The 27,733-nt window shown below is 44.3% G+C and overlaps 1 protein-coding gene across 2 annotated transcripts; it reads left to right on the forward strand.

Annotated features, from left to right (window-relative positions):
- The first annotated feature begins 2,048 nt into the window (after window positions 1-2,048).
- NKAIN1 (sodium/potassium transporting ATPase interacting 1) lies at window positions 2,049-27,457 on the forward strand. 2 transcript variants are annotated; one of them, XM_060784689.2, is made up of 7 exons: window positions 2,049-2,264; window positions 4,961-5,098; window positions 10,729-10,809; window positions 14,635-14,832; window positions 18,553-18,613; window positions 22,370-22,451; window positions 25,166-27,457. In XM_060784689.2, exons 1-7 carry the CDS (start codon window positions 2,211-2,213, stop codon window positions 25,173-25,175), a joined length of 624 nt encoding a protein of 207 aa, XP_060640672.2. In that variant the 5' UTR covers window positions 2,049-2,210; the 3' UTR covers window positions 25,176-27,457. The 2 variants fall into 2 exon arrangements, with proteins under 2 accessions (XP_060640672.2, XP_060640671.2); XM_060784688.2 differs by having other exon boundaries at window positions 25,194-27,457.
- The last annotated feature ends 276 nt before the right edge of the window (window positions 27,458-27,733 follow it).

Consider the following 27,733-nt stretch of genomic DNA (forward strand, 5'->3'; position numbering starts at 1 on the left):
ACCTCAGATATGCAGACGACACCACTCTGATGGCCGAAAGCGAGGAGGAGCTGAGGAGCCTTCTAATCAAGGTGAAAGAAGAAAGCGCAAAAGCTGGGTTGCAGTTAACACCAAAAAAACCAAGATTATGGCAACAAGAATGATTGACAACTGGAAATAGAGGGAGAAAACGTGGAGGCCGTGACAGACTTTGTATTTCTAGGCGCAAAGATGACTGCAGATGCAGACTGTAGCCAGGAAATCAGAAGACGCTTACTTCTTGGGAGGAGAGCAATGTCCAATCTCGATAAAATAGTAAAGAGTAGAGACATCAGACTGGCAACAAAGATCCGTCTAGTCAAAGCCATGGTATTCCCTGTAGTCACCTACGGATGTGAGAGCTGGACCTTAGGGAAGGCTGAGCGAAGGAAGATCGATGCTTTTGAGCTGTGGTGTCGGAGGAAAGTTCTGATAGTGCCTTGGACTGCAAGAAGATCCAACCAGTCCATCCTCCAGGAAATAAAGCCCGGCTGCTCACTGGAGGGAAGGATACTAGAGACAAAGTTGAAGTACTTTGGCCACATCATGAGGAGACAGCAAATCCTAGAGAAGACAATGATGCTGGGGAAAGTGGAAGCAAAAGGAAGAGGGGCCGACCAAGGGCAAGATGGATGGATAGCATCCTTGAAGTGACTGGACTGACCTTGAAGGAGCTGGGGGTGGTGACGGCCGACAGGGAGCTCTGGCGTGGGCTGGTCCATGAGGTCACGAAGAGTCGGAGACGACTGAACAAATGAACAACAACAACAAAGTAGTGACAGTGTGACTAAATTGTCAATATTTGCTTGAGAATAGTGCTTGCAGTTCTGGAGGGACGCTTAACTTTTTGCATCTCATAGACTTAGCAGGGGGATTTGGTTAACCAGTTAAAATTCATGAGTAAACCAGGTTTTTTTTAACCTGAACATTTCGGGGGGGGGGGGGGGTTACACACCCACCCACCCACCCACGCACAGAGGAGGGAGGGGGAAGCAGGGGGGGCAGGTATCTCGAGAAGGGGGCGTCCCCTCCTCTGGGGGGCTGCGGGCAGAGACAAAACAGCTGGGGGGGGGAGGAAGGAAGGAAGGGAGGAAGGAAGGAAGGGAGGGAGGAAGGAAGGGAGGAAGGGAGGAAGGAAGGGAGGAAGGGAGGAAGGAAGGGAGGAAGGGAGGAAGGGAGGAAGGGAGGAAGGAAGGGAGGAAGGGAGGAAGGAAGGGAGGAAGGGAGGGAGGGAGGAAGGAAGGGAGGAAGGGAGGAAGGAAGGGAGGAAGGGAGGAAGGGAGGAAGGAAGGGAGGAAGGGAGGAAGGGAGGAAGGAAGGGAGGAAGGGAGGGAGGAAGGAAGGGAGGAAGGGAGGAAGGGAGGAAGGGAGGAAGGAAGGGAGGAAGGGAGGAAGGAAGGGAGGAAGGGAGGAAGGGAGGAAGGAAGGAGGAAGGGAGGAAGGAAGGGAGGAAGGGAGGAAGGGAGGAAGGAAGGGAGGAAGGGAGGAAGGAAGGAAGGAAGGGAGGAAGGGAGGAAGGAAGGGAGGAAGGGAGGGAGGGAGGGAGGGAGGGAAGGGAAGGGAAGGGAAGGGAAGGGAGGGAGGGAGGGAGGAAGGAAGGAAGGAAGGAAGGAAGGAAGGAAGTGCTTGCAGTTCTGGAGGGACGCTTAACCTTTTGCATCTCATAGACTTAGCAGGGGGATTTGGTTAACCAGTTAAAATTCATGAGTAAACCAGGTTTTTTTTAACTGAACATTTCGGGGGGGGGGGTTACACACCCACCCACCCACCCACGCACAGAGGAGGGAGGGGGAAGCAGGGGGGGCAGGTATCTCGAGAAGGGGGCGTCCCCTCCTCTGGGGGGCTGCGGGCAGAGACAAAACAGCTGGGGGGGGAGGAAGGAAGGAAGGAAGGAAGGAAGGAAGGAAGGGAGGAAGGGAGGAAGGAAGGGAGGGAAGGGAAGGGAAGGGAAGGGAAGGGAGGGAGGGAGGAAGGAAGGAAGGAAGGAAGGAAGGAAGGAAGGAAGGAAGGAAGGAAGGAAGGAAGGAAGGAAGGAAGGAAGGAAGGAAGGAAGGAAGGAAGGAAGGAAGGAAGGAAGAGGAGGGGCAGGCAGGGGCAGGCAGGCGGCCCTCCCGGCTCCGCGAGCGATGCGCGCCCGCCTGGGGGCGCCCTCGGGGTGAGGCTGCCCAGCGGTGGAGGCAGGCCGGCCGGCCATGGGCAGATGCAGCGGGCGCGGCACGCTGGTGGGATTCTGCGCCTTGCAGCTGGTAAGCAGAGCGCGGCGTGCCCCTCTCAGCCATGGGGCCTTCCCCCTCCTCTCTCCCTCCCTCCCTCCCCACCCAGCCCTGGGAACCGACTTGCCTGGCCATTGACATCCACAGCACAAAAGAGCCATGAACAAAGCGCTTCCTTCCTCCGGGGCTCCTACCGACATACACACAATCGGAGCGGCTTGGGCTCACAGAGGCCCAGAAGGGACTCCTGGGTATACATACACCCAATGCCCAGCGAGGTTTAGTCCTTCAGCTGGCATCAACGGGCTGGAAGTATTGTCCAAGGCTTTCATGGCTAGAATCACTGCCTTGTTGTGGGTTTTCGGACTGCATGGCCGTCTTCCAGCTCCTGAGGTCTTTCCTGCATCTCTGGTTACTGTCATATTCAGAGGTCTCTTGGCAGTGAGGCAAGTGTAGAGTGTAGTAGATCATAGAATCATAGAATCAAAGAGTTGGAAGAGACCTCATGGGCCACCCAGTCCAACCCCCTGCCAAGAAGCAGGAATATTGCATTCAAATCACCCCTGACAGATGGCCATCCAGCCTCTGTTTAAAAGCTTCCAAAGAAGGAGCCTCCACCAGGCCCGTAGCCACGATTTCGTTTGGGGGGGGGGGGGGGCTGAATTTTTTTCAGGGGGGGTTGGGAGGGCTGAGTTTCGGGGGGGGGTGTGCTGAGTCTGAGTGAAAGAGGGTCTAGCCTAGCAAACCTTTTGTATCATTACCCCAATACCCCCAGGCATATGGGATATATTGAGTATGGTGATCAGATCATGATATGAATAAACATAACAGTTTGAATAATGCACCAGTAAGGCCTTTTCGCGAACCACCATGAGAATTTCGGGGGGATTATGTTAATCCTACAAACAAAAATTACATTTGTATTTATATAGATAGAATCCTAGAGTTGGAAGAGACCTCATGAGCCATCCAGTCCAACCCCCTGCCAAGAAGCAGGAATATTGCATTCAAATCACCCCTGACAGATGGCCATCCAACCTCTGTTTAAAAGCTTCCAAAGAAGGAGCCTCCACCACACTCCGGGGCAGAGAGTTCCACTGCTGAACAGCTCTCACAGTCAGGAAGTTCTTCCTCATGTTCAGATGGAATCTCCTCTCTTGTACTTTGAAGCCATTGTTCCGTGTCCTAGTCTCCAGGGAAGCAGAAAACAAGCTTGCTCCCTCCTCCCTGTGGTTTCCTCTCACATATTTATACATGGCTATCATATCTCCTCTCAGCCTTCTATTCTTCAGGCTAAACATGCCCAGCTCCTTAAAATTCTCATGGTGGTTCGCGAAAAGGCCTTACTGGTGCATTAGGCCTTGCATGGTCTGGGGCTAATGTATCTGATGGATCGTCTCACCCCCTACCAACCCCAGAGATCCCTCCGCTCTGAGGACCAAGATCTATTGGAAGTCCCCAGTGTCAAGACCTTGCGTCAAACGGCAACCAGACGCAGAGCCTTCACAGCAGTGGCGCCATCAGTCTGGAATGCTCTGCCACCTGAAGTTCGTGCCCTGCGGGACTTACCAGCTTTCCGCAGGGCATGTAAGACATACCTGTTTTGACAGGCTTTTAATGTTTGATACTGTTGTTTTTAAATTGTTTTAAATTTCTTTTAAACTTTGTTAGATTTTAGCTATTCTTGTAAGCCGCTCCGAGCCCCAGGGGAGTGGCGGCATATAAGTTTAAATAATAAATAAATAAATAAATAAATTTAGTTAAACTGTTACGTTTATTCATATTATGATCTGATCACCATACTCAATATATCCCATATGCATGGGGGTATTGGGATAATGATACAAAAGGTTTGCTAGGCTAGACCCTCTTTCACTCAGACTCAGCCCCCCCCCCCCCGAAACTCAGCCCCCCCCAAAATCCCCCCTGAAATTTTTTTAGCCCCCCCCCCCTCCCCGAAACGAAATCTTGGCTACGGGCCTGTCATGGGCCATCCAGTTCAACCCCCTGCCAAGAAGCAGGAATATTGCATTCAAATCACCCCTGACAGATGGCCACCCAGCCTCTGTTTAAAAGCTTCCAAAGAAGGAGCCTCCACCACACTCCGGGGCAGAGAGTTCCACTGCTGAACGGTTCTCACAGTCAGGAAGTTCTTCCTCATGTTCAGATGGAATCTCCTCTCTTGTAGTCTGAAGCCATTTTCTCCAACGAAGCAGAAAACAAGCTTGCTCCCTCTCCCTGTGGCTTCCTCTCACATATTTATACATGGCTATCATCTCTCCTCTCAGCCTTCTCTTCTTCAGGCTAAACATGCCCAGCTCCTTAAGGCTTCAAAGTGTGAGTGTCTTGTAACCAGGGAAAAGGAAGGCATGTCACAATGGCAATCAAGCTATTCTATTCCGTTCCAGTCTATTCTATTATATATATCAGGCATGGGCAAACTTTGGCCCTCCCTCCCTCTAGGTGTTTTGGACTTCAACTCCCGCAATTCCTAATGGCCTCAAGCCACTTCCCTTTCCTTTACCACTTAAGCAACTGAGGGGGAAAAGGAAGGGGTCTGAGGCTGTGAGGAATGGTAGGAGTTGGAAGTCCAAAATACCTGGAGGGAGGGCCCAAGTTGGCCCATGCCTGGTCTAGCATTAGGTATATTGCGCTATTTAAAAAACTGTTGTGTAAGATGTTGCTGAATGAGGAATTCTCCACTCTGTTCCATTTCTGTTCTCTTTTAGATCGCAGCCCTGGAAAGGCAGATTTTTGACTTCCTGGGTTATCAGTGGGTTCCGATCCTCGCCAATTTTTTACACATTATGGCTGTTATCCTGGGCATCTTTGGCACCATTCAGTACAGATCCAAACACCTCATATTGGTAGGTACCAAGGTGGCAAAACCCCTTTCTGGGTCATTTTCTAGAACCTTTTCCTGATCAGAGTTGGGAGTCATAATGGCATGCCTGGTGTTTCATTTTTTTCCCTTTTTGGTTTGATTTAAATGCATACTTTGGAATTTCTCAATTCAGCAGCTGATTCAATTGGAATCGGATTGTAACTTCTGGAATCCCCAAGTGAGCACGCCTAGAGTCAGGTCAGCAGAAATAATACCTCCAGCTCTAGAATGCTACAGATACAGTATTAATGAAGTTCATATCATTTAAATATTCCTTGCCTAGGGAAGTACATAAGACATCCATATCCCTGTCAAGCCTAAGCCTAAATACTTTGTGAGTTAAATAATAATAATAATAATAATACTTTATTTATACCCCGCTACGATCTCCCCATGGGACTTGGTGCGGCTTACATGAGGCCAAGCCCACAATACATCAATTCAAGCAATACAAGCAATAACAGACACAATACAAAGCAATTAAAATAAATCTCATACACAAATAGCATAAACATTAAACAAGGTACAGTGCACATTTAAAATCTATGGCTGGGCCAAATGTAATAGAAGTTTAAAAAATAATGCTAGGCATGAACAAGATAAAGGAGGTGGGACGCTGATGGAGACATACAAGCAGACATACAATGCAATGTTTTCCCCTTTAGAAACACTAGGCTCTGTTTCACACCCAATTTGGGGCTTTCCTTGCTTTGGAAAGCCTTAATAAATTCTTCAATGGACTTGAAGGTACATCTATCCCTGTCAGGACTGCTTTAATATTGGCATATTTTAAGTTGTATTGTAATGCTTTTAGTTGTGAGCTGCTTTGAGTCTCTGTTTGGAGAGAAAAGGCCAGATATAAATAAATGTAACAACAACAACAACAATAGGATGATTTAAAGACTCTGGCACAAGCTAGTAAAGATGGTTCCAGTGGTGATTAGCACACTGGGTGCAGTGCCTAAAGACCTTGGCCTGCACTTAAACACAATCTGCCAGCTACAAAAGGCCACCCTACTTGGATCTGCACGCATTATTCGCCAATACATCACACAGTCCTAGACACTTGGGAAGTGTCCAACATGTGATCCAATACAACAACCAGCATAGTGATCTTGTTTGTTGTGGATTAATCTGGTTGTATTTCAAATCATCATCATCATCATCATCATCATCATCACCACCACCACCTGGCATTTCTTTCTTTTCTTTTCTTTTCTTTTCTTTTCTTTTATAGAATCATAGAATCAAAGAGTTGGAAGAGACCTCATGGGCCATCCAGTCCAACCCCCTGCCAAGAAGCAGGAATATTGCATTCAAATCACCCCTGACAGATGGCCATCCAGCCTCTGTTTAAAAGCTTCCAAAGAAGGAGCCTCCACCACACTCTGGGGCAGAGAGTTCCACTGCTGAACAGCTCTCACAGTCAGGAAGTTCTTCCTCATGTTCAGATGGAATCTCCTCTCTTGTAGTTTGAAGCCATTGTTCCACGTCCTAGTCTCTAGGGAAGCAGAAAACAAGCTTGCTCCCTCCTCCCTGTGGCTTCCTCTCACATATTTATACATGGCTATCATATCCCCTCTCAGCCTTCTCTTCTTCAGGCTAAACATGCCCAGCTCCTTAAGCCGCTCCTCATAGGGCTTGTTCTCCAGACCTTTTATCATTTTTCTTTCTTTCTTTCTTTTTCTTTCTTTCTTTCTTTTTCTTTTTGGTTTATTTAAAAGCATAGTTTGGAATTCCTTGATTCAGCAGCTGAATCAATTGGAATTGATTTCAACTTCTGGAATCCCCAAGTGAGCATGCCTAGAGTCAGGTCAGCAGGAATACTACCTTCAGGTCTAGAATGCTATAGATCAGTGTTTCTCAACCTGGGGGGTCGGGACCCCTGAGGGGGTCACGAGGGGGTGTCAGAGGGGTCGCCAAAGACCATAAGAAAACACAGTATTTTCTGATGGTCATGGGGATTCCATGTGGGAAGTTTGAGCCAATTCTATGGTTGGTGGAGTTCAGAATGTTCTTTGATTGTAATGAACTATAAATCCCAGCAACTACAACTCCCAAATGTCAAGATCTATTTTCCCCTGACTCCACCAGTGGGCATATTGAGTATTCATGCCACGTTTGGTCCAGATCCACCATTGCATGAGTCCACAGTGCTCTCTGGATATAGGTGAACTACAACTCCCAAACTCAAGGTCAATGCCCATCAAACCCTTCCAATGTTTTCCATTGGTCATGGGAGCCAAGTTTGGTTCAAATCCATCGCTGGTAGGGTTCGGAATGCTCTTTGATTATAAGTGAACTATAAATCCTAGCAACTACAACTCCCAAATTACAAAATCAATCCTCGCCCAACCCCACTAGCATTCACATTTGGGTGTATTGGGTATTTGTGCCCAGTTTGGTCCAGTGAATGAAAATGCATCCTGCATATCAGATATTTACATTATGATTTATAACAGTAGTAAAATGACTGTTATGGAGTAGCAATGAAAACAATATTATGGTTGGGGGTCACCACAACATGGGGGACTGTATTAAGGGGTCACGCCATTAGGAAGGTTGAGAACCACTGCTATAGATATTAAGGACGTTAATATCATTTAAATATTCCTTGCCTGAGAAAGCCCTGATAAGTCCATAAGACATAGATATCCTTTTCAGGCCTAAGCTTAGATACTTTGTGAGTTAAATGCGACGTTTTTCTCCTTTAGAAACAATAGACTCTGTTTCCCACCCAATTTGGGGCCTTCCTTGTCTTGGAAAACCATAATACATTCTTGAAGGCACATCTATCTCTGTCAGGACTGTTTTAATATTTGTATATTTGAAGTTGTATTGTCATGCTTTGTGAGCTGCTTTGAATCTCTGTATGGAAAGAAAAAGCAGGATATAAATAAATTTATTTATTTATTTGCTTTATTTCTATACCGCATTTTTCAGCCCTTAACAGGCGACTCAATGCGGTTTACATGGTACAATTATCAAACAGTGTCAGTGCAATTAAAACATAACAACGCAACAAACAGGATCAACAGCATCAATCCACAACAGTTAACAATCAACAAGACAGATCAACAAAACAGACATAACATAACGCCTCAGTTGAAATCAGATCCGTTCTCATAATCCTTGTGCCATTCCTATGTTCCATTTACCGTCTTCCTATGATTGGTTGCACTGCTTAACCAAACGCTTGTTCATAAAGCCAGGTCTTAACCATTCTCCAAAACGTCAGCAGCGAATGTGCCTGTCTGATGTCTGCTGGTAGGGCATTCCATAGCCGAGGGGCCACCACTGAGAAGGCCCTGTCTCTCGTCCCCGCCAAGCGCGTCTGTGACGCAGGCGAGATCGAGAGCAGGGCCTCCCCAGACGATCTTAATGTTCTGGTCGGTTCATAGGTGGAGATGCGTTCGGAGAGGTAAGCAGGGCCAGAACCGTTTAGGGCTTTATAGGCTAAAGCCAGCACCTTGAATTGTAAATGTAATAGTAATAATAATAATAACAGTAATAATGATAATATCAGACAGTTTAATAATATTTCAGTATTTCTGTGTGTTTTGCATGTGTTTTTTAAAAATTGTGAATGCTGCCTTGATTTCTAGACTTGGGGAACAGGTGGAATACAAAGAAAGTGGCTGGTTGATGGACAGTGTTGCACCCTAAAACTGAGACACCCTTTCACCCAGAGGCCAGTGACCCAATAATAAAATGTTGATTGAAGAAAGGATATAAAAAGGGGGGAAAGGCAAATCCAAATGAGATGGTCAAGATACAAAATGCAATACACAAAATAAGCCAGAGTTCAGTAGCAGTACTTCAACAATGCCAGGGAAAAATCCCAGAACCAATGCAATCAAAGCATCCCAAAACTCCAAAGTATTTCCATGAATATGAACACAGGAATCTCTTCCAGGTAAAATCTCCAAAAGTACACAAGTATAGACAGGAACACAGAAGAAGAGTCTTGACAATACAGGAACATGGAAACATGAACAAGAGACTGATTCCCATTTAGCAACATTGTCTCCTCTGAGATACTTGAAGCCAAAACACTTAATTTAAGCCCATCCAGGCTGCCATAAGATCATGTCGAACGCACCTGGATTTCAAGGTCTTATCTCAAATCCGCTGGGAAGACCTAGTTTGCCTGCTTTTCACGCCCTGCATTCTCAAATCTAATTTACACTCCCTTGAAACCTCCTTGCCCTCCTCGTCTTCCCAAGGCCTTTTCTCCAGGGAACTGGTACTTTCAGTTTCCCTGGTTGCTTGGGAAAGATCTACAGAATTCCAAACATCAGCCTGGTCAGCCTGACCTGCCTCCAAATCTCCCTGAACACTCCCAGACACCTCATTTTGAAACACCTCATTCTCTGAAATTGAAATTGAATCCAGACAAGACAGAGGTACTCCTGGTCAGTCGCAAGGCCGAACAGGGTATAGGGTTACAGCCTGTGCTGGATGGGGTCGCACTCCCCTTGAAAGCGCAGGTTCGCAGCTTGGGTGTGATCCTGGATTCATCGCTGAGCCTGGAGCCCCAGGTCTCGGCGGTGACCAGGGGAGCATTTGCACAGCTCAGGCTCGTGCGCCAGCTGCACCCGTATCTTGGGAAGTCTGACTTGGCCACGGTAGTCCACGCTCTGGTTACATCCCCTTTAGACTACTGCAACGCTCTCTACGTGGGGTTGCCTTTGAAGACGGCCCGGAAGCTCCAACTGGTCCAACGTGCGGCAGCCATGATACTAACAGGAGCGGGACGCAGGGAGCATACAACTCCCCTGCTGTACCAGCTCCACTGGCTTCCGATCTGCTACTGGGCTCAATTCAAGGTGCTGGCATTGGCCTATAAAGCCCTAAACGGTTCCGGCCCAAGATACCTAACTGACCGCCTCTCGGCCTATGAGCCTACGAGGACTTTGAGATCTTCCGGGGAGGCCCTGCTCTCGATCCCGCCTGCGTCACAGGCACAGCTGGCGGGGACAAGAGATAGGGCCTTCTCGGTGGTGGCTCCTCGGCTGTGGAACACCCTTCCCGTGGACATCAGGCTAGCCCCCTCCCTGTTGATTTTCCGCAGGAAGCTAAAGACCTGGCTGTTTAAGAAGGCATTTGATCAAGAAGTGCAATGACTGGAGATTTGACCATAGGACTGGAACAACGGAAATGATATCGGACTGTGGGTTTGATGATGAGACGATTCGGAATGTAGTAGAAATTTTGTAGTATTGTTGATGTTTGATAAGATGTTTTTTGATAATGATGATTGTGGATATCTTGCACTATGTCTTGTAATTTGCACCTGTTTTTATGTTGTACACCGCAATGAGTCGCCCTCGGGCTGAGAATTGCGGTATATAAGAGCAGTAAATAAATAAATAAATAAATTCTGAAGAAAAATCCTGACGCTTGCCAGACTACAACAGACAAGTCCCTAAGTTGTTTAATTGCTGGCCTTGTTAGCTATCTCACTAGAGAGTGTTAGGTGCAGAAGGTAGTACCTTCAATTGATAATTATATAGAGAAAAGCCCAGACTCTCCTGATTTTAACACACTTTATGTCATACCCTTGTAACCGACACTCTGCCTCTTTTCTCTCTCCTGCTCTTCCCACCCCAGTATGCAGTATGGCTCATTCTATGGGTTGGATGGAATGCATTCATCATCTGCTTTTACCTGGAAGTGGGACACCTTTCACAGGTAATTCCTCCTGTAATCGTTTTGAGTGCTTACCCTTCTCAGACCAGCGATCCACCTGACAATCACAAGGCTTCCCATCTATCATTTTTTTCTGCTGTGATGGGCCACCTTAAATAGAACTGACAGATCAGGAGGCGACTGCATCATTCTGCAGCATTTTAAAAACATTTGGTGTTTCTCATGGTGCCAAACAGAATGCAACCTGGGCTGCTGGATAGGGTGTTAGAGATGCAATATAACCAGAGGGTGAGAGGTCCTGTCTCCAGCAAAGGATCACCGCCTTGTTGTGGTGCTGGAGCTTGAGCACCTCAATGATGTCATGAGCGAAACCGTGAAGGGCCACCCAAGACGGGACGGTCGTGGCAGAGAGGTCAGACCAAGCGTGATCCCTGGGGAAGGCAACGGCAAAGCACCCCAGTATTCTTGCCAAGAAAACTAAATGGACCAGTACAACCAGAGACTCTCACCGAACCTTTTTAACTTGTATGCAGAACACATCATGCGATGTGCAGGGCTTGATGAATGCAAAGCTGGGGTGAAAATTGCTGGAAGAAACATTAACAACCTCAGATATGCAGATGACACCACTCTGATGGCCGAAAGCGAGGAGGAGCTGAGGAGCCTTCTAACCAAGGTGAAAGAAGAAAGCGCAAAAGCCGGGTTGCAGCTAAACATCAAAAAAACTAAGGTTATGGCAACAAGAATGATTGACAGCTGGAAAATAGAGGGAGAAAATGTGGAGGCCGTGACAGACTTTGTATTTCTAGGCGCAAAGATTACTGCAGATGCAGACTGTGGCCAGGAAATCAAAAGATGCTTACTTCTTGGGAGGAGAGCAATGTCCAGTCTCGATAAAATAGTAAAGAGTAGAGACATCAGACTGGCAACAAAGATCCGCCTAGTCAAAGCCATGGTATTCCCTGTAGTAACCTACGGATGTGAGAGCTGGACCTTAGGGAAGGCTGAGCGAAGGAAGATCGATGCTTTTGAACTGTGGTGTTGGAGGAAAGTTCTGAGAGTGCCTTGGACTGCGAGAAAATCCAACCAGTCCATCCTCCAGGAAATAAAGCCCGAATGCTCATTGGAGGGAAGGATACTAGAGACAGAGTTGAAGTACTTTGGCCACATAATGAGGAGACAGGAAAGCCTAGAGAAGACAATTATGCTGGGGAAAGTGGAAGGCAAAAGGAAGAGGGGCCGACCAAGGGCAAGATGGATGGATGGCATCCTTGAAGTGACTGGACTGACCTTGAAGGAGCTGGGGGTGGTGACGGCCGACAGGGAGCTCTGGCGTGGGCTGGTCCATGAGGTCACGAAGAGTCGGAGGCGACTGAACGAATGAACAACAACAACGAGAGGTCCTGTTTCTGTATCATCTTGGAATGTCTGTACTATATACCAAGAAGGGAGAAATATATCATCTTGCTTGGTAAAATTAGCTTTAGAGCAGGCTTGCACAACCTGTGACTTTCCAGGTGCTTGGGCCTCCAGCTCTTGCCAGCTTGTCCAATAGTTAGGAATGCTGGTAGCTGGAGTCCAAAACAGGATCAAGAGCAATGCATTTATTCTAAATCATCATGCCAGCCACGTGACTTCGGAGGTGTCTACGGACAACGCTGGCTCTTTGGCTTAGAAATGGAGATTTGCACCACATCCCAGAGTCGGACACAACTGGACTTAATGTCAGGGGACAACCTTTACCTTTACCTATTATTTATGATTATTTATTAGGGAGATTTCTATGCCACCTTTCTCCAGGATGGACCCAAAGCAGGTCCTGGGTTAATTTAAGTGCTGAATCACAGTTACAGCGATTAAACATGAGAATAATGACATCCTGAAGTTAGGTCGTATTTATTTATTTATCATGTCAGAGCAGCCAGTCCATTATATTACAATTCTAACAGAACAAAGCAAACAAACAGAAAAATACACAACTTGTGAGTTTGGTAGCTGGTTAAATGTCCTTTGACCAGTATCTGGCCACTTGGAGTGCTTCCAGTGTTGCTGCATAAGGTCCTCCATTGTGCATGTGGCAGGGCTCAGGTTGCATTGCAGCAGGTGGTCAGTGGTTTGCTCTTCTCCACACTCGCATGTCGAGGATTCTACTTTGTAGCCCCATTTCTGAAGGTTGGCTCTGCATCTCGTGGTGCCAGAGCGCAGTCTGTTCAATGCCTTCCAAGTCGCCCAGTCTTCTGTGTGCCCGGGAGGAAGTCTCTCATTTGGTATCAGCCATTGGTTGAAGTGCTGGGTTTGAGCTTGCCACTTTTGGACTCTCGCTTGCTGAGGTGTTCCAGCGAGTGTCTCTGTAGATCTTAGAAAACTATGTCTAGATTTAAGTCATTGGCGTGCTGGCTGATACCCAAACAGGGGATGAGCTGGAGATGTCTCTGCCTTGGTCCTTTCCCTATTAGCTGCTACTTCCCGGCGGATGTCAGGTGGTGCAATACCGGCTAAGCAGTGTAATTTCTCCAGTGGTGTAGGGCGCAGACACCCCGTGATAATGCGGCATGTCTCATTAAGAGCAACATCCACTGTTTAGCATGGTGAGATGTGTTCCACACTGGGCATGCATACTCAGCAGCAGAGTAGCACAGCGCAAGGGCAGATGTCTTCACTGTATCTGGTTATGATCCCCAGGTTGTGCCAGTCAGCTTTCGTATGATATTGTTTCTAGCACCCACTTTTTTAGGTCTGCATCAGGCGTATAAAATAATGAAAGCATGAATGGAACATAGCATCATGCAAGTGTATATAAGAATACCAACAGAATAAGTTGGGGTCAGGTGATGATGTATGGCAAATTGGAGGATTCTGGAGAGAGCTGTGAATACTGTAATAGCTGCATCAAAGAATAAAGGAAGCTCCTGCGCCTGCTCTTTAGTGCAGTATTGCTCACATACTATAGACCCAGCATGGGCCAACTCTGGCTTTCCCTCCAGGTGTTTTGAACTTCAACTCCCACAATTCCTAACAGCCTCAGTCCCTTTTCCTTTTCTGCTTAAGCGGCTGAGGGGGAAAAAGGAAGGGGGCTGAAGCTGTAAGGAATTGTGTGAGTTGAAGTCCAAAACACCTGGAGGGAAAGCCAAAGTTTGTCCATGCCTAATATAGACATTACTTTAATACTGCTCTGATATTTGAGCTGAGAAGCTCTGCTTCAAGTTGAAGAAATACCTGACAAATCTCTCACAAAACCCCGGAGTTCTGGGCAACCTGGGCCAAGAAACCCTAACAGTGAAAACCTTTTCCAAGTGTGATCCACCTGTAGCCAAAATTGTATCACCCTTATCAATAGGATTGATGTTCAAAAACACCAAGCTATCCAAAGGCTCCCCACAGGGCCGGTCTAACACAGTGGGTTAAACCGCCTGATCAAGCCCGGGTCAGGGTGAGCTCCCGCCATCAGCCCAGCTTCTATTTACCTAGCAGTTCGAAAGCAACAATGAAAGTAGATAAATAAGGTACCCCTTTGGCAGGGAGGTAAAAGGCACCCTAAAAAATCATGCTGGCAAAAAATCCGATCAGGAAAGGCATCCATGGACGATAGGCTCCTCAGTGTGGAAAATGGAACAACAGCACCTCCCCATGGCCAAGTCGAGCATAGCCAGACACCGGAGATAAAAAGAGGGAAGCCTTGCCTCTGCTTATGTACTGTCTGTCTTTGTCAATTGTATAACGGCACTGAATGTTTGCCATATATGTACCTGTAATCTGCCCTGAGTCCCCTCTGGGAGATAGAGCGGAATATAAATAAAGTATATTATTATTATTATTATTATTATTATTATTATCATTATGTGCCTTGTTGTGCCTCCTTTTCCCCAGGACCAAGACTTCCTCATGACTTTTAACACTTCGCTGCATCGTTCGTGGTGGATGGAGAACGGTCCTGGTTGCCTGGTGACCCCAGTGATCAATTCCAAGCTGGCCTTTGAGGATCATCACGTCATCACTGTCAGTGGATGTTTGCTTGATTATCAATACATAGAGGTGGTGAGCAGTGCCATGCAGATATTCCTTGCGGTAAGTGGTACCAGCAGCCATCTCCAGCTGAATCTTCATGCTGGGATTCTTAAGGTGATTCTGCACACCCATGATCTCCCAACAGAATTCCCTTTGGGGTTCCCTTCTCCTGAAAAGAATCAGACTTATACTTGAGGCGGAGTTTTGGAAAGTTAGTTTTTTGGACTACCTCCCAAGTCTTACACGTTGGCTGTGGGATTCTGAAAACTGTAACCCAAGGATTACATCTATTTAAGTCCCAGTGGGAGGAGACACATTAAAATGAATGCGATATAACAACGCTATGTAGCAAAATTTGAAAAATGTTCTGTTCCTGGTTTGAAAGTGTGATTTTCTGTTTAATTGTGTGGTACTTACTTTAAAAGGAGTTGTTATACTCCAGAAAGTTTCTTTTTGTAGTTGTCACAAACTCTGTTGAATTGGTTGAGACCCAATGAGATATTCATTGAAAAACTAGAGTAAAATATGCTATAGCGAGATGTTATTCCCGCAGAAACAAAGTTTGTTATTCTCGCACAAACAAACTTTAAAAAGAGTTGTTATACACCAGAAAGTTTCTTTTTGTAGTTGTCACAAACTCTGTTGAATTGGTTGAGACCCAATTGAAAAACTAGAGTAAAATGTGCTATAGCGAGATGTTATTCCCGCAGAAACAAAGTTTAATAAACTTTTTCCATGTTTTTAAGATAGAACCAATTAGAAAATGTCATGACATTGATAACCCAGGAACAAACATTGTGTTAAATATTGTAATCAGGAGGGACTAAATACTATGCCTTCCTTGACCACCAGCAATCATAATTAATAGAATACAATCGCTTTATGGTCATTCTGCTATTGCAAAACAAAATTAAATCCCTTCGCCAGCATACACCACAAAAAGTAATTTTTTTTCAGGTCTGTTCAAATATAAAACCATTTGAGTTCAATGGGATTTCCTCCTAGGTAACGCTATGGGATTGCAGCAAAAATCTGTTATGAATATATGCTTTTCAATTTATTTACTGAAAAAATAAAACAGCAGTTCAGTAAAATACAACTAAAAGATAACTCAGAACAATCCGATAGTGCTCGGAAAACCCATCCCTTCAGGCATAGGAAAGTCAAAGAGGCCATGGCAGCTATTCTAACCTCAACTAAGGTTATTACACTATGGACAGTTCATAATGGAAGTAGAGAAGCAGAGGGAGATCAAAGATTACAAACATTGCTTTTGAGATTGCAACTCCCAGAGTCCTTGGGAAGAATAACCAATACGGGAGTTGACGTTTCACCATCTGATTGTGCTACTGGGGGATTCTGGGAGGTGTTGTTCAAAATGAAGTTATCGAGTTCTTAGGTAGATAAATGGAGGATAAATGTTGTGGTAATACAAATTGTGCCACTAATAAGCATAACAGGCAAATTCTGTGTATTTCTGCGGTAGCTCCTCTATGGTCAATTCTGTGCTTCGCTTGCTGTCTGCCAAAGAAGAACATCACATCACTCTTAACACTCCATTCCCAAACACGCTCACTTGGGCAAGGTGAAAATATTATGTTTTAAAAGAAATAGGATGCATTTATTTATTTATGAATATTGTTTTGTGAACATGATGAAGCCTGCAAGATTTTCCAAGTGTGATCTCAAAAGATCTGGGGATGGATAGATTTCAGTGACCCGAGTCAACGGGAACTTAGTAAGCCAACTGTCAATGTCAATTCTAACTCTAATTAGGATCAACCCTGGATTCAGGCTGATGATCACTCTGCACAGACAGGGCCTCTGCTTTCATGGGAAAAGGTTGCATTATTTGCATGATGGCTTTGTGTGCCTAACATAGTATGTTTGCTGATGATGTTTTTTAACTGCGTTATGCTTTTATTTGATTGATTTTAATGTGTTTCTGTTTTTATCTGTAATTTTGGGCTTGTTCCCTTGTAAGCCGCCCCGAGTCCCCTTGGGGAGATAGTGGCAGGGTATAAAAATAAAGTTACTAGAATCATAGAATCATAGAATCAAAGAGTTGGAAGAGACCTCATGGGCCATCCAGTCCAACCCCCTGCCAAGAAGCAGGAATATTGCATTCAAATCACCCCTGACAAATGGCCATCCAGCCTCTGCTTAAAAGCTTCCAAAGAAGGAGCCTCCACCACACTCCGGGGCAGAGAGTTCCACTGCTGAACGGCTCTCACAGTCAGGAAGTTCTTCCTCATGTTCAGATGGAATCTCCTCTCTTGTAGTTTGAAGCCATTGTTCCGCGTCCTAGTCTCCAAGGAAGCAGAAAACAAGCTTGCTCCCTCCTTCCTGTGGCTTCCTCTCACATATTTATACATGGCTATCATATCTCCTCTCAGCCTTCTCTTCTTCAGGCTAAACATGCCCAGTTCCCTAAGCCGCTCCTCATAGGGCTTGTTCTCCAGACCCTTGATCATTTTAGTCGCCCTCCTCTGGACACATTCCAGCTTGTCAATATCTCTCTTGAATTGTGGTGCCCAGAATTGGACACAATATTCCAGATGTGGTCTAACCAAAGCAGAATAGAGGGGTAGCATTACTTCCTTAGATCTAGACACTATGCTCCTATTGATGCAGGCCAAAATCCCATTGGCTTTTTTTGCCGCCATATCACATTGTTGGCTCATGTTTAACTTGCTATCCACGAGGACTCCAAGATCTTTTTCACACGTACTGCTCTCGAGCCAGGCGTCACCCATTCTGTATCTTTGCATTTCATTTTTTCTGCCAAAGTGGAGTATCTTGCATTTGTCACTGTTGAACTTCATTTTGTTAGTTTGGGCCCATCTCTCTAATCTGTCAAGATCGTTTTGAATTCTGCTCCTGTCCTCTGGACTATTGGCTATCCCTCCCAATTTGGTGTCGTCTGCAAACTTGATGATCATGCCTTCTAGCCCTTCATCTAAGTCATTAATAAAGATGTTGAACAGGACCGGGCCCAGGACGGAACCCTGCGGCACTCCACTTGTCACTTCTTTCCAAGATGAAGAGGAAGCATTGGGGAGAATCACCCTCTGGGTTCGTCCATTTAACCAATTACAGATCCACCTCACCGTAGTTTTGCCTAGCCCACATTGGACTAGTTTCCTTGCCAGAAGGTCATGGGGGACCTTGTCGAAGGCCTTACTGAAATCCAGGTACGCTACATCCACGCCATACTACTACTACTACTATTAAAAATAGACCTACAGAATAAGCCTGGACCTGAGCAGAAGTATATTTTATGCACACCCATAGAAAAGGAGATAGCTGGGCAATGCCTTTAGTTCAGATGGCATAAAGAAGTGAGCATTCTTTCCAGTTCACCTAGACGTTTTTCCCATGCTTGATGTTCAATGACATAAAGACAAAAATTGGAAGCAAAAGCACAAGGATACCTTAACGCATATCTCTTCCGGTGTTAACTTGCCTGTACTTTCAAACCTTTGCCAAAAGTCCTGCTCAGTGTCCCCAAACCAAAGAAATGCTTAATTTGGTGGTATAATAACAGAAGCTGAATCCAGACTGCCCAATATCCCAGCGTCGGATCCCATGTTTTCTGCTTTGAATTGGATTAGATGAATCTGCTAGACATGTATACATGATGTTTTCCTTATCTAATTATGTTGCTCAGCTTCATTGTGATAATTTTCAAGACTCTCCGAAAGGTGCCTCTGTTTCCATGCTTTTAAATAATCAAATAATTTCCTTCCTCCTTTTGAAAATTTTATTTGTGTTTTGAAGCTCTTCGGATTTGTTTGTGCCTGCTACGTCAGCAAGGTGTTCATGGAAGAAGAAGACAGCTGTAAGTACTGTGGGTTTTAATCACACCACAGGAGTGGCCGTCTTGCTCACTGGGCATATTCTTATCAAACAAATAATTTTCATTAAACATTTACTAGGAAAGCAGGGGGTGGGGGGAACAAGGAGGGAAAAGGAAAAATGGGGGGGGGGTAATAATGAGTTATTGGTTAGTTGAATTTTTACAAAAGTCTAATATGTCACGAGGAAAAAACAAAGAGAATTTTTGGGGAATGTAGGGGGAGTTCTTTTACTAAATTATCATTGTTACAACTAAGTCTTCCTCTCTATTTATTTAACACATCTTTCATAAAATATTGAGGATTCTAGCCATTTTAATGTTAAATCCATAAGAAGTCAGCTTGTGCACATTCAGATTAGGGCTGGGCGGTTTCGTTCGTTAATTTCGTAATTCGTTATTAATTCGTTATTTTTTTTGATAACGAAGTGATATTGAACCATTCAGGAGCAACTAAAAAACGAAATGAATTTTTTAAATTTGTTTCGTAATTGTTTCGTATTTGTTTCGAAATCGATTCGTAATTGATTCGAAATAGTTCCGTTATTATTTCCGCATGTCTGGTGCAAGTTTTATAGTCGTTGTTTGTTTTCTCAGTGAAAAAAAAAAATTATCACACCAACAGTCAACAACAGAGGGAGAGGGAAGCTTCCTGTCCCATTTGGAGGTTTTTTTAGCGTATTGCGCGATCGCGCCCGCCATTAACGAATCGATTCGTAATTGTTTCGAAATCGATTCGTAATTTTGTAAATATCGAACTTTTTTTAAGGAAAATTTCGGAATTAATTTAAAAATCGAAACGCAAAAACCCCCTAAAAACGAATCGAGTTTAGAAACAAATTTTTCCGTGGTTGCCCAGCCCTAATTCAGATATCCGCATCAGAACATATGAGGCTCAGCGCGTCTCAGAGGCTTTATTTTTGTTAAAACTAAAAGTGAACTTCCACTGGATGTCCCCTGTCCATCTTGCAGATTTCTAAAACCTGCTACAAACGAAGGTGTCGGGATGGCGGGGGAGCATTGACCAGGACTGACAGCTCAATGTCTGGAATTGTTGTCAAGTTCTGTGATGTTTTGCCTCTTATTTGTTCCACATTTTGAAGCTGTCTGGAAGCACCCTGAGTCTCCATTGCCATTTAACCTGGGATAAGAAGATAACCTAGGATCAGATTCTGGTATATAAGGCAGTGTTGAAGGGGCCCGAGTGTGTGATTATTTTTTAAAAAACAAATCTTGTGTAATGTATTGTCGAAGGCTTTTATGGCCGGAATCACTGGGTTGTAGGTTTTTTTCGGGCTATATGGCCATGTTCTAGAGGCATTCTCTCCTGACGTTTCGCCTGCATCTATGGCAAGCATCCTCAGAGGTAGTGAGGTCTGTTGGAACTAGGAAAAAGGGTTTATATATCTGTGGAATGACCAGGGTGGGACAAAGGACTCCTGTCTATTGGAGCCAGGTGTGAATGTTTCAGCTGACCACTTTGATTAGCATTTGATGGCCTGGCAGTGCCTGGGGCAAACTTTTGTTGAGAGGTGATTAGATGTCCTTGTTTGTTTCCTCTCTGTTGTTTTGCTGTTGTAATTTTAGAGTTTTTTTTAATTCTGGTGGCCAGATTTTGTTCATTTTCATGGTTTCCTCCTTTTTGTTGAAACTGTCCATATGCTTGTGGATTTCAATGGCTTCTCTGTGTAGTCTGACATGGTGGTTGTTAGAGTGGTCGAGATCCTCTCACTTCTGCAGGAGTCTACCGTGTTTCATGCAGCTGTGGACAAGTCTACATAGGGACCACCAAACGCAGCATTGCCCAAACACGAATCAAGGAACATGAAAGGCACTGCAGACTACTTCAACCAGAGAAGTCAGCCATAGCAGAGCACCTCATGAACCAACCTGGACACAGCATATTATTTGAGAATACAGAAATGCTGAACCACTCTCACAACCATCATGTCAGACTACACAGAGAAGCCATTGAAATCCACAAGCATGTGGACAATTTCAACAGAAAGGAAGAAACCATGACAATGAACAAAATCTGGCTACCAGTATTTAAAAAAACCTCTAACATTACAACAGCAAAACAACAGAGAGGAAACAATCAGGGACATCAAATCACCTCTCAAAGAAATATTGCCCAAGGCACTAACAAGCCACACCAAACAACTGCCAGACCATCAAATGCTAATCAAGGTGGTCAGTTGAAAAATGCACACCTAGCTCCAACAGACAAAAGTCCTTTGTCCCACTCTGGTCATTCCACAGATATATAAACCCTTTTCCCTAGTTCCAACAGACCTCACTACCTCTGAGGCTTGCCATAGATGCAGGCGAAACATCAGGAGAGAATGCCTCTAGAACATGGCCATATAGCCCGAAAAAAACTACAACCCAAATCTTGTGTACCTTCCACGTTGCTTCCAATTTATCATTTTCTGGCAAGATTTATTAAGAGGGGATGTGTCTTTGCCTCGCTCTGAAGCTGAGACAGTGTGACTTGTCATGTGGGTTGCCATGGCTAAGGCCCCTTCTGCCATACAATCCAAATTATCAAAGCAGATAATCTGCTTTGATAATGCAGATTATATGAGTCTACATTGCCATACATCTGTATTTTATATGGCAATGTAGAAAGGGCCTGAGTGGAGATTCGGATCCTGGTTTCCAAAGTCAAGGTCCAGTGCTCAAATCACTACACTACATCTGTTCTGTATTTTCAAAATACATCTATAGATGCTAAATTGATTCTTCCACATCTTTGTCTTGTTACCCTCATCATTTCTAAACATTGCCCATTTTTACTGGTGGCTGTAATTTAAAGTGAGAGACCCTTTTCAGCCTGAGACCCATTGCATGCTTATGTATTCATCATGGGGCTACTTTAGAGCTTCCACTTGTTGTTGGTTTCTGTCCCCGTCATCTTTTACCATTAACTATGCATTGAAGTCATGGTACTTGACAGTCCCAAACACTGACCACTGACCTCATATCAGGTTGCCACGTCAATTGGTTCCTAAGAAGAGAAATCTCCTTCCACATGATTCCACCTGTCCACTTCTTTAATTTTAAGATGATGACTTTCTTTCTTGAAGAGGCAACAATGTTTCTGAATTATAGGTAGAAAATAGGCTTGGGTAACCACGGAAAAATTTGGTTCTAAACTCGTTTCGTTTTTAGGGGGGCCCTTGCGTTTCGTTTTTTTAAAGAATTCCAAAATTTTCCTTTAAAAAGGTTCGAAATATACGAAATTTCGTAAAATTACAAATCGATTCGTTAATGGCGGACGCGATTGCGCAATATGCTAAAAACCCCTCCAAATGGGACAGGGGGAACTTCTGAAGCTTCCCTCTCCCTCTGTTGTTGACTGTTGGTGTGATAATTTATTTTTTATCACTGATAAAACAAACAACAACTATAAAACTTGCACCAGACATACGGAAATAATTACGAAACAATTACGAAACAATTTTGAATCAATTACGAAACAATACGAAATAAATTGGAAAAATTGTTTCGATTTTTAATTACTCCTCACAGTAGTCCTGCATGGCTCAATATTGGATCGTAAGCTAATTTAAATACGAATTAATAACGAATTACGAAATTAACGAATGAAACCGGCCAAGCCTAGTAGAAAACAAAGTAGATCTGACAACTCTGAATTCTGTTCATTCTGGGCTAAAGGACCCATCTATTCTCTGTACATTGAATATGAGTTCTCACCATTTGTCTTTCGCTCCACAGTTGATTTCATTGGAGGATTTGATTCCTATGGTTACCAGGCACCTCAAAAGATGTCTCACCTGCAGCTCCAGCCTTTATATACGTGAGTATCTCTCATACCTGGAGATTAAGGAACCACATGGAGTAGTTCTATAGCCTTGGGATGACACCCTTCCCCAGATGCTCTCCCCTTAATGTGGGGATGTTTTTTCCACCTGCAATGAAGTGAGATACAATGCATTCTCTGCCTCTGATGCCCCTGCTAGCTATATAGGATGTTCATACAGGGTGAGGCAGCATAACTTCCTTTTTTCAAAACTTAATAAAACCCATTGTATGAATCAGAAATTATTATTTTTTTATAATGTAGGCGCATACCTAAAGTTTTGTTTTATGTAGTTTTGAAGATCAAATTAGGTAGGTGACGTCCCCCCCCCCCTCTTTTTCCATACACTAAGTAAATCAATTTCTGGCATTTGTCATGACTCTTGCCAGCATAGTAGGCGTTATGTTGGAAATTTCTTCCTGGATGTTGGCCTTTAAAACTTGTAGAGGGTCCTTGGACGGTTCACATAAACACAGGATTTCAAAAAACCCTATAGAAAAAAATCACAAGGGGCCAAATCTGGAGAGCAGGCTGGCCACACCAAATCGGCTCGAAAAGTAGACCTCAACTGTCAGAACGCAGAAGCCTTTAAAGAGCCAGACTCAGTAATATGTCCAAAAGAAACAGTTTATTAAATCAAACAAAGGATTCAGAGACACTTATTTCAGTGCCTCTGGTCAAAACTAAAAAGCAGCAGCAGCAAGTTTTAGCTCAAAAAACCAATTTAGAAAATAATCCAGATTAAACAGAGATATAATCCGGATTAAACTGAGTAGTGTCCAAAGTTACCCAAAATAGCACAGCAGACAAAGGGTAAGCAAACAAAGGTCTGTGAAGCAAAAGCCGAAGTCAAAAAAGGTCCAAAGTCGAAGAAAGCCAAGGTCGAAGTTGCGAGGTTCCAAAGTCCACGTAGTCAGTGTTGTCGGTGTCCAGAAGCAGTCCGAAGTTAAGGAAGGGAGAAAACCACACTCACGGGAATCCAAGCCAAGTTCAAACATGGGGGATACAGCAACCTGCAGATCCAGGACCCAAGCCCAACACGAAAGTGGCAGCGACAAAACCCAAGGCATGAAACCAACACTTTGCCTTCTGCAAAGTTCTAACGTTTTGATGCTTACTTTTATCTACAATTCCTCACTCGATGATGAGCTGCCCTCCACCCTGTCATCATCACTTTCAGCTGGTTTAGCTTCTACAGCTGAATGCCAACGCCCATCCCTCCAACTCTTGTCAAGACTTAGGTTTCCCCATGAGTCCACAATATCCCAAGATTGCCAATCCCCACCACCAGAAAACCCTGCAAACGTGTCACTAGATGTTGGTTGAGTACAGATATCTCAAACCTCTTGAACCTTGGTCCAGTCCAATGACCCATCCTCCTCGTCACTCCCAGACCCATTACTCGCAGTGAAACCCATGAAATCCTCCTCCTCTGTGGGAGCATTAAGTATATCCCGGATCTTTGTCCTTTGACACTCCTCATCGGATCCCGACTCTCGAGTAGACCTCTTAACTCCCCTGCTTACATCCACTGAAACTCCTTCCTCCTCCTCACTCATTTCACTTTCAGAAAACCCCTCAAAGGAATCTTCGTCAGTGAGTGACATAAGTATTTCCCGAATCCTTTGCTGTTCCTCACTTAACTCCTGAGCACACCTTCTCTCTCTTCTACCACTCATACTATCAGTAGTAACAGTACCAGGAGACTCTACTACAACATCAACGGCAAAAGCATGCTCCTCACTGTTCCATGATGGTGACTGAACTGTGTCAGGACAAAACTTCATACTCCCGCCACTCGAACAAGACCATTAGCGCTCTGCTATGTCTTCAACCGACTGAATGGCGTGCATTTAAAAAAAGGAAGTTATGCTGCCTCACCCTGCATTTGAGCAGGACCTCTGATTACCCATCCGGGGAGGTGTCCAGAGGGGCCTGCGCTGCCGGTAGGCCCCTCATCAGGCCCGTAGCTGGGGGGGGGGGGTCTTGAGGGGCTTCAGCCCCCCCCCCCAATTCTCAGGGAGGTCCGCAAGAAGGCCTTACTGGTACATTATTTAAACTGTACTGTCGAAAGCTTTCATGGCCGGAATCACTGGGTTGTTGTAGGTTTTTCCGGGCTATATGGCCATGTTCTGGAGGCAATTTTTCTCCTGACGTTTCACCTGCATCTATGGCAAGCATCCTCAGAGGTAGTGAGGTCTGTTGGAAGTAGGAAAAATGGGTTTATATATCTGTTATGTTTATTCATATCATGATCTGATCATCATGCTCAATATATCCCATATGCATGGGGGTATTGGGATAATGATACAAAAGGTTTGCTAGGGTAGATCTTGTTTAAAAACTTTAACTGTTGGAATTTGTATGTTTTTTGCTATAAGCCACCTTGAGTCCGCATGCGGAGAAAGACAAGGTATATAATAAATAAATAAATCAGTTTTCTGCTTTGAACTGGATTATATGGCAGTTTAGACTCGTATAATCCAGTTCAAAGATGATAATGTGGATTATCTGCTGTGATAATGTGGATTATATGGCAGTGTAGAAGGGGCCGCAGAACAGCTGCCTGGATTCTATCGTGGGTTTGGTGGTGCAATAAGTATGATATCATAGCTCCATGCCTGATACAAGATCTTGGGCTGCATTTCTGGAAGGTGTTGTGCCTTGCTATGAATCCTTTTTGTTTTTTGTTCGTTTGTTTGTTTGTTTAGCTCTGGATAACTGTTTCCTTACCTACAGTGAACTGTCTCTTGGGTAAATTTGCAAAACGGCGAGCCAGCGCAGGACACCACATGTAATAAACTATGAAAAATAAAAATAGCCAGGGAAGATATTTGCAGCGGCCGACAGAAAACAGACAACTCCTTGCCTTCTCCTGCTTTTTTTTAACTTTTGCATTTGGAGAGACATAAGAGTTTTCACACAGAGCAGAGATTAAATTGTTGCTATTCCAAGACCAATGAACCAAATGAAGGTCAACACTCCACCTGCTGGTCAGTGTTTGTAGTGCTGCTGGCATAAGCCCAGCACATCATGAACCTCGAACTAGGGCAAATAATACTGTGTTTCAGAGAGATAAGGAGAACCTCTTTCCGAAGAAGACCCGGATCATCTATTTTCTTCCCTGCTTGTTCCAGATCAGTGCCTGCAGTCTTATGTGTTTCTGAGCAAATGGCATTGCAACACGGTCATACATTGCAATCCTCTACAACAACAAAATCAAGGAAATATTTGGTTGGGCGACATATGCATATCTTTATGGCTTGCTGATCAGAGAAAAGGAGAGGGCATCACAATCACAGAAAGAGCAAAGATATATCAACCCTACTAACTCCTGGGTAAGGTTCTGTCAACATGCAGACCCCAGCAGCAAAAAAAGTACCATGACCTTATCTTAAATCTAAGTTGAAAATGAATAAGACGAGTATCAGGAAGCAATGTGTGTCTTAAACATGAAGAATGGATTTAACAAGTATGTATTTTGAAAAGTATGTGGATTTCACTGCATTTTTTTTTCATCTCAAAAAGGTCCTCGGCGCAGGCTGATAATGTGTTATGATGCTTCCCATAACATGCTGGAAACTATTTTGTTGACTGTGATAAATTCCTCGTCCAAGGGGTTTGTGTATCCATTTGCTAACGGCTGCTTTGTCTTTGGATTTCCTTTTGAAAATGGATATCCCCTTCCCCTTGCTTCAAAATGTCACCCTTTCCAACATCCCATTGCAGACTGGTGCAGAGTGAATTGGACTGGAGCATTTCCGCTTTTGGGATGCACTACTTCTACAAATTCTCAATTGCTTACCAAGAAATAGTTGTTGAAACCCATTCTGTCCCTTTCAATGCTGGTGCTGATTTGATTTTTTTCTGGAAGGTGTAAGAGAAAGGTCCTAAGTTGGTAGCCAGGATTCATACTCTGTTTTTACGAAGTTCTGACTTAAATTGTTTGTTTACTGAGATGCAGTTGGGTAGTCTAGTCACGTTAGCAGGAACCATAATCAAGTCACCACCTTTTTGCCTCATTTGACAAATGTCCATGAAAGGCATCAAGGACTATCATGGTAGGTGGGCTAAGAAGACGTCCAGGATGTTGCTCCCACACAACACTTAGTCTTCCATAAACCCTTTGTCATCCAGCCATGTTTCAGTGCTTGCACAATGACCTCTTTGGGGAAAGTCTCATTCTTGGGCATGCTTTCCTGTTTAAACTCAAAGACAGTGGCAACTTCCGACCATCAGCGGTGATAACATAGCATCACAGTGATGCGCTGCTTTTTGTAGCCAGTGGTTATGATGTTGATCTTTTTAGCACCTTTTGCATTGACAGTGTAATTGTGAAATGCAGCCTGATCTTAGACACTAGAATCTCCCTAATTAGTGCCTGCCACATGGACTGGACTATAGTTCCCATAATCCCCAGCCAGAATGGCCATAGCAATGAGAATGGTTATTGGGAGTTGCAGTCCAGTACATCTACAGGACACTAGATTGGGAGAGGCCACTCCACATGTTTGCTTGTCCCAGTAATTTCAATGGGATATACATTCCAGATCAGTAGGTGTCAAAATGCAGCCTGACCCATTTGTTTGGAACTTTAGCTATTTTTAAGATTTAAAAGCAGATTGAAAAATGAATGAAAATTGTATTGAAATAAGTTATGATGTGCTCCATCTCCTTTACTTAAACATGTATAAAGTGTATGTCTACTGAAGGATGGCCTCTGAATTGCCACTATTACCGGTTTGATAGAAGCATTTATTTTCCTCTTGCACTCTGACCTCTTTCCTTGTCTATGAAAATGTCACAAATTCCGGCACTGGTGCTTGGAAATGTCTTTTTTAAAAACTTGGGTTGGTTTAAAATAAAATTGCATTTGTAATGTCAATTTCCCCCTCTTTGTATAACTCTAAAAGATCTGTTTAATAATAGCTGTTTTAAATTTGTGACTTTTTCTGATTTTGTGCACTGAAAATTATTAAAATGAATGGTGTTTTTGTACTTCCTTTGAGGCTCTTTGGTTTCTTTTGATCCACCATTCTGTGAGTTTTTTAATTACCGTATATACTCAAGTATAAGCCGACCCAAATATAAGCCGAGGCATCTAATTTTACCACAAAAAACTGGGAAAACGTATTGATTTTGGCCTGCATCAGTAGGAGCATAGTGTCTAGATCTAAGGAAGTAATGCTACCCCTCTATTCTGCTTTGGTTAGACCACATCTGGAATATTGTGTCCAATTCTGGGCACCACAATTCAAGAGAGATATTGACAAGCTGGA

This window comes from Anolis sagrei, chromosome X (assembly GCF_037176765.1).
Source record: "Anolis sagrei isolate rAnoSag1 chromosome X, rAnoSag1.mat, whole genome shotgun sequence".
Taxonomy (NCBI): Eukaryota; Metazoa; Chordata; class Lepidosauria; order Squamata; family Dactyloidae; genus Anolis; species Anolis sagrei.

Bases quoted from the DNA above. Each gene is read 5' to 3' on its own strand.
- NKAIN1 (XM_060784688.2), top strand. From the start codon at position 2,211: ATGGGCAGATGCAGCGGGCGCGGCACGCTGGTGGGATTCTGCGCCTTG. The intron at 5,099-10,728 runs GTAGGTACCAAG...TTCCCACCCCAG, and splicing joins GATCCAAACACCTCATATTG to TATGCAGTATGGCTCATTCT. The intron at 18,614-22,369 runs GTAAGTACTGTG...TTCGCTCCACAG, and splicing joins CATGGAAGAAGAAGACAGCT to TTGATTTCATTGGAGGATTT.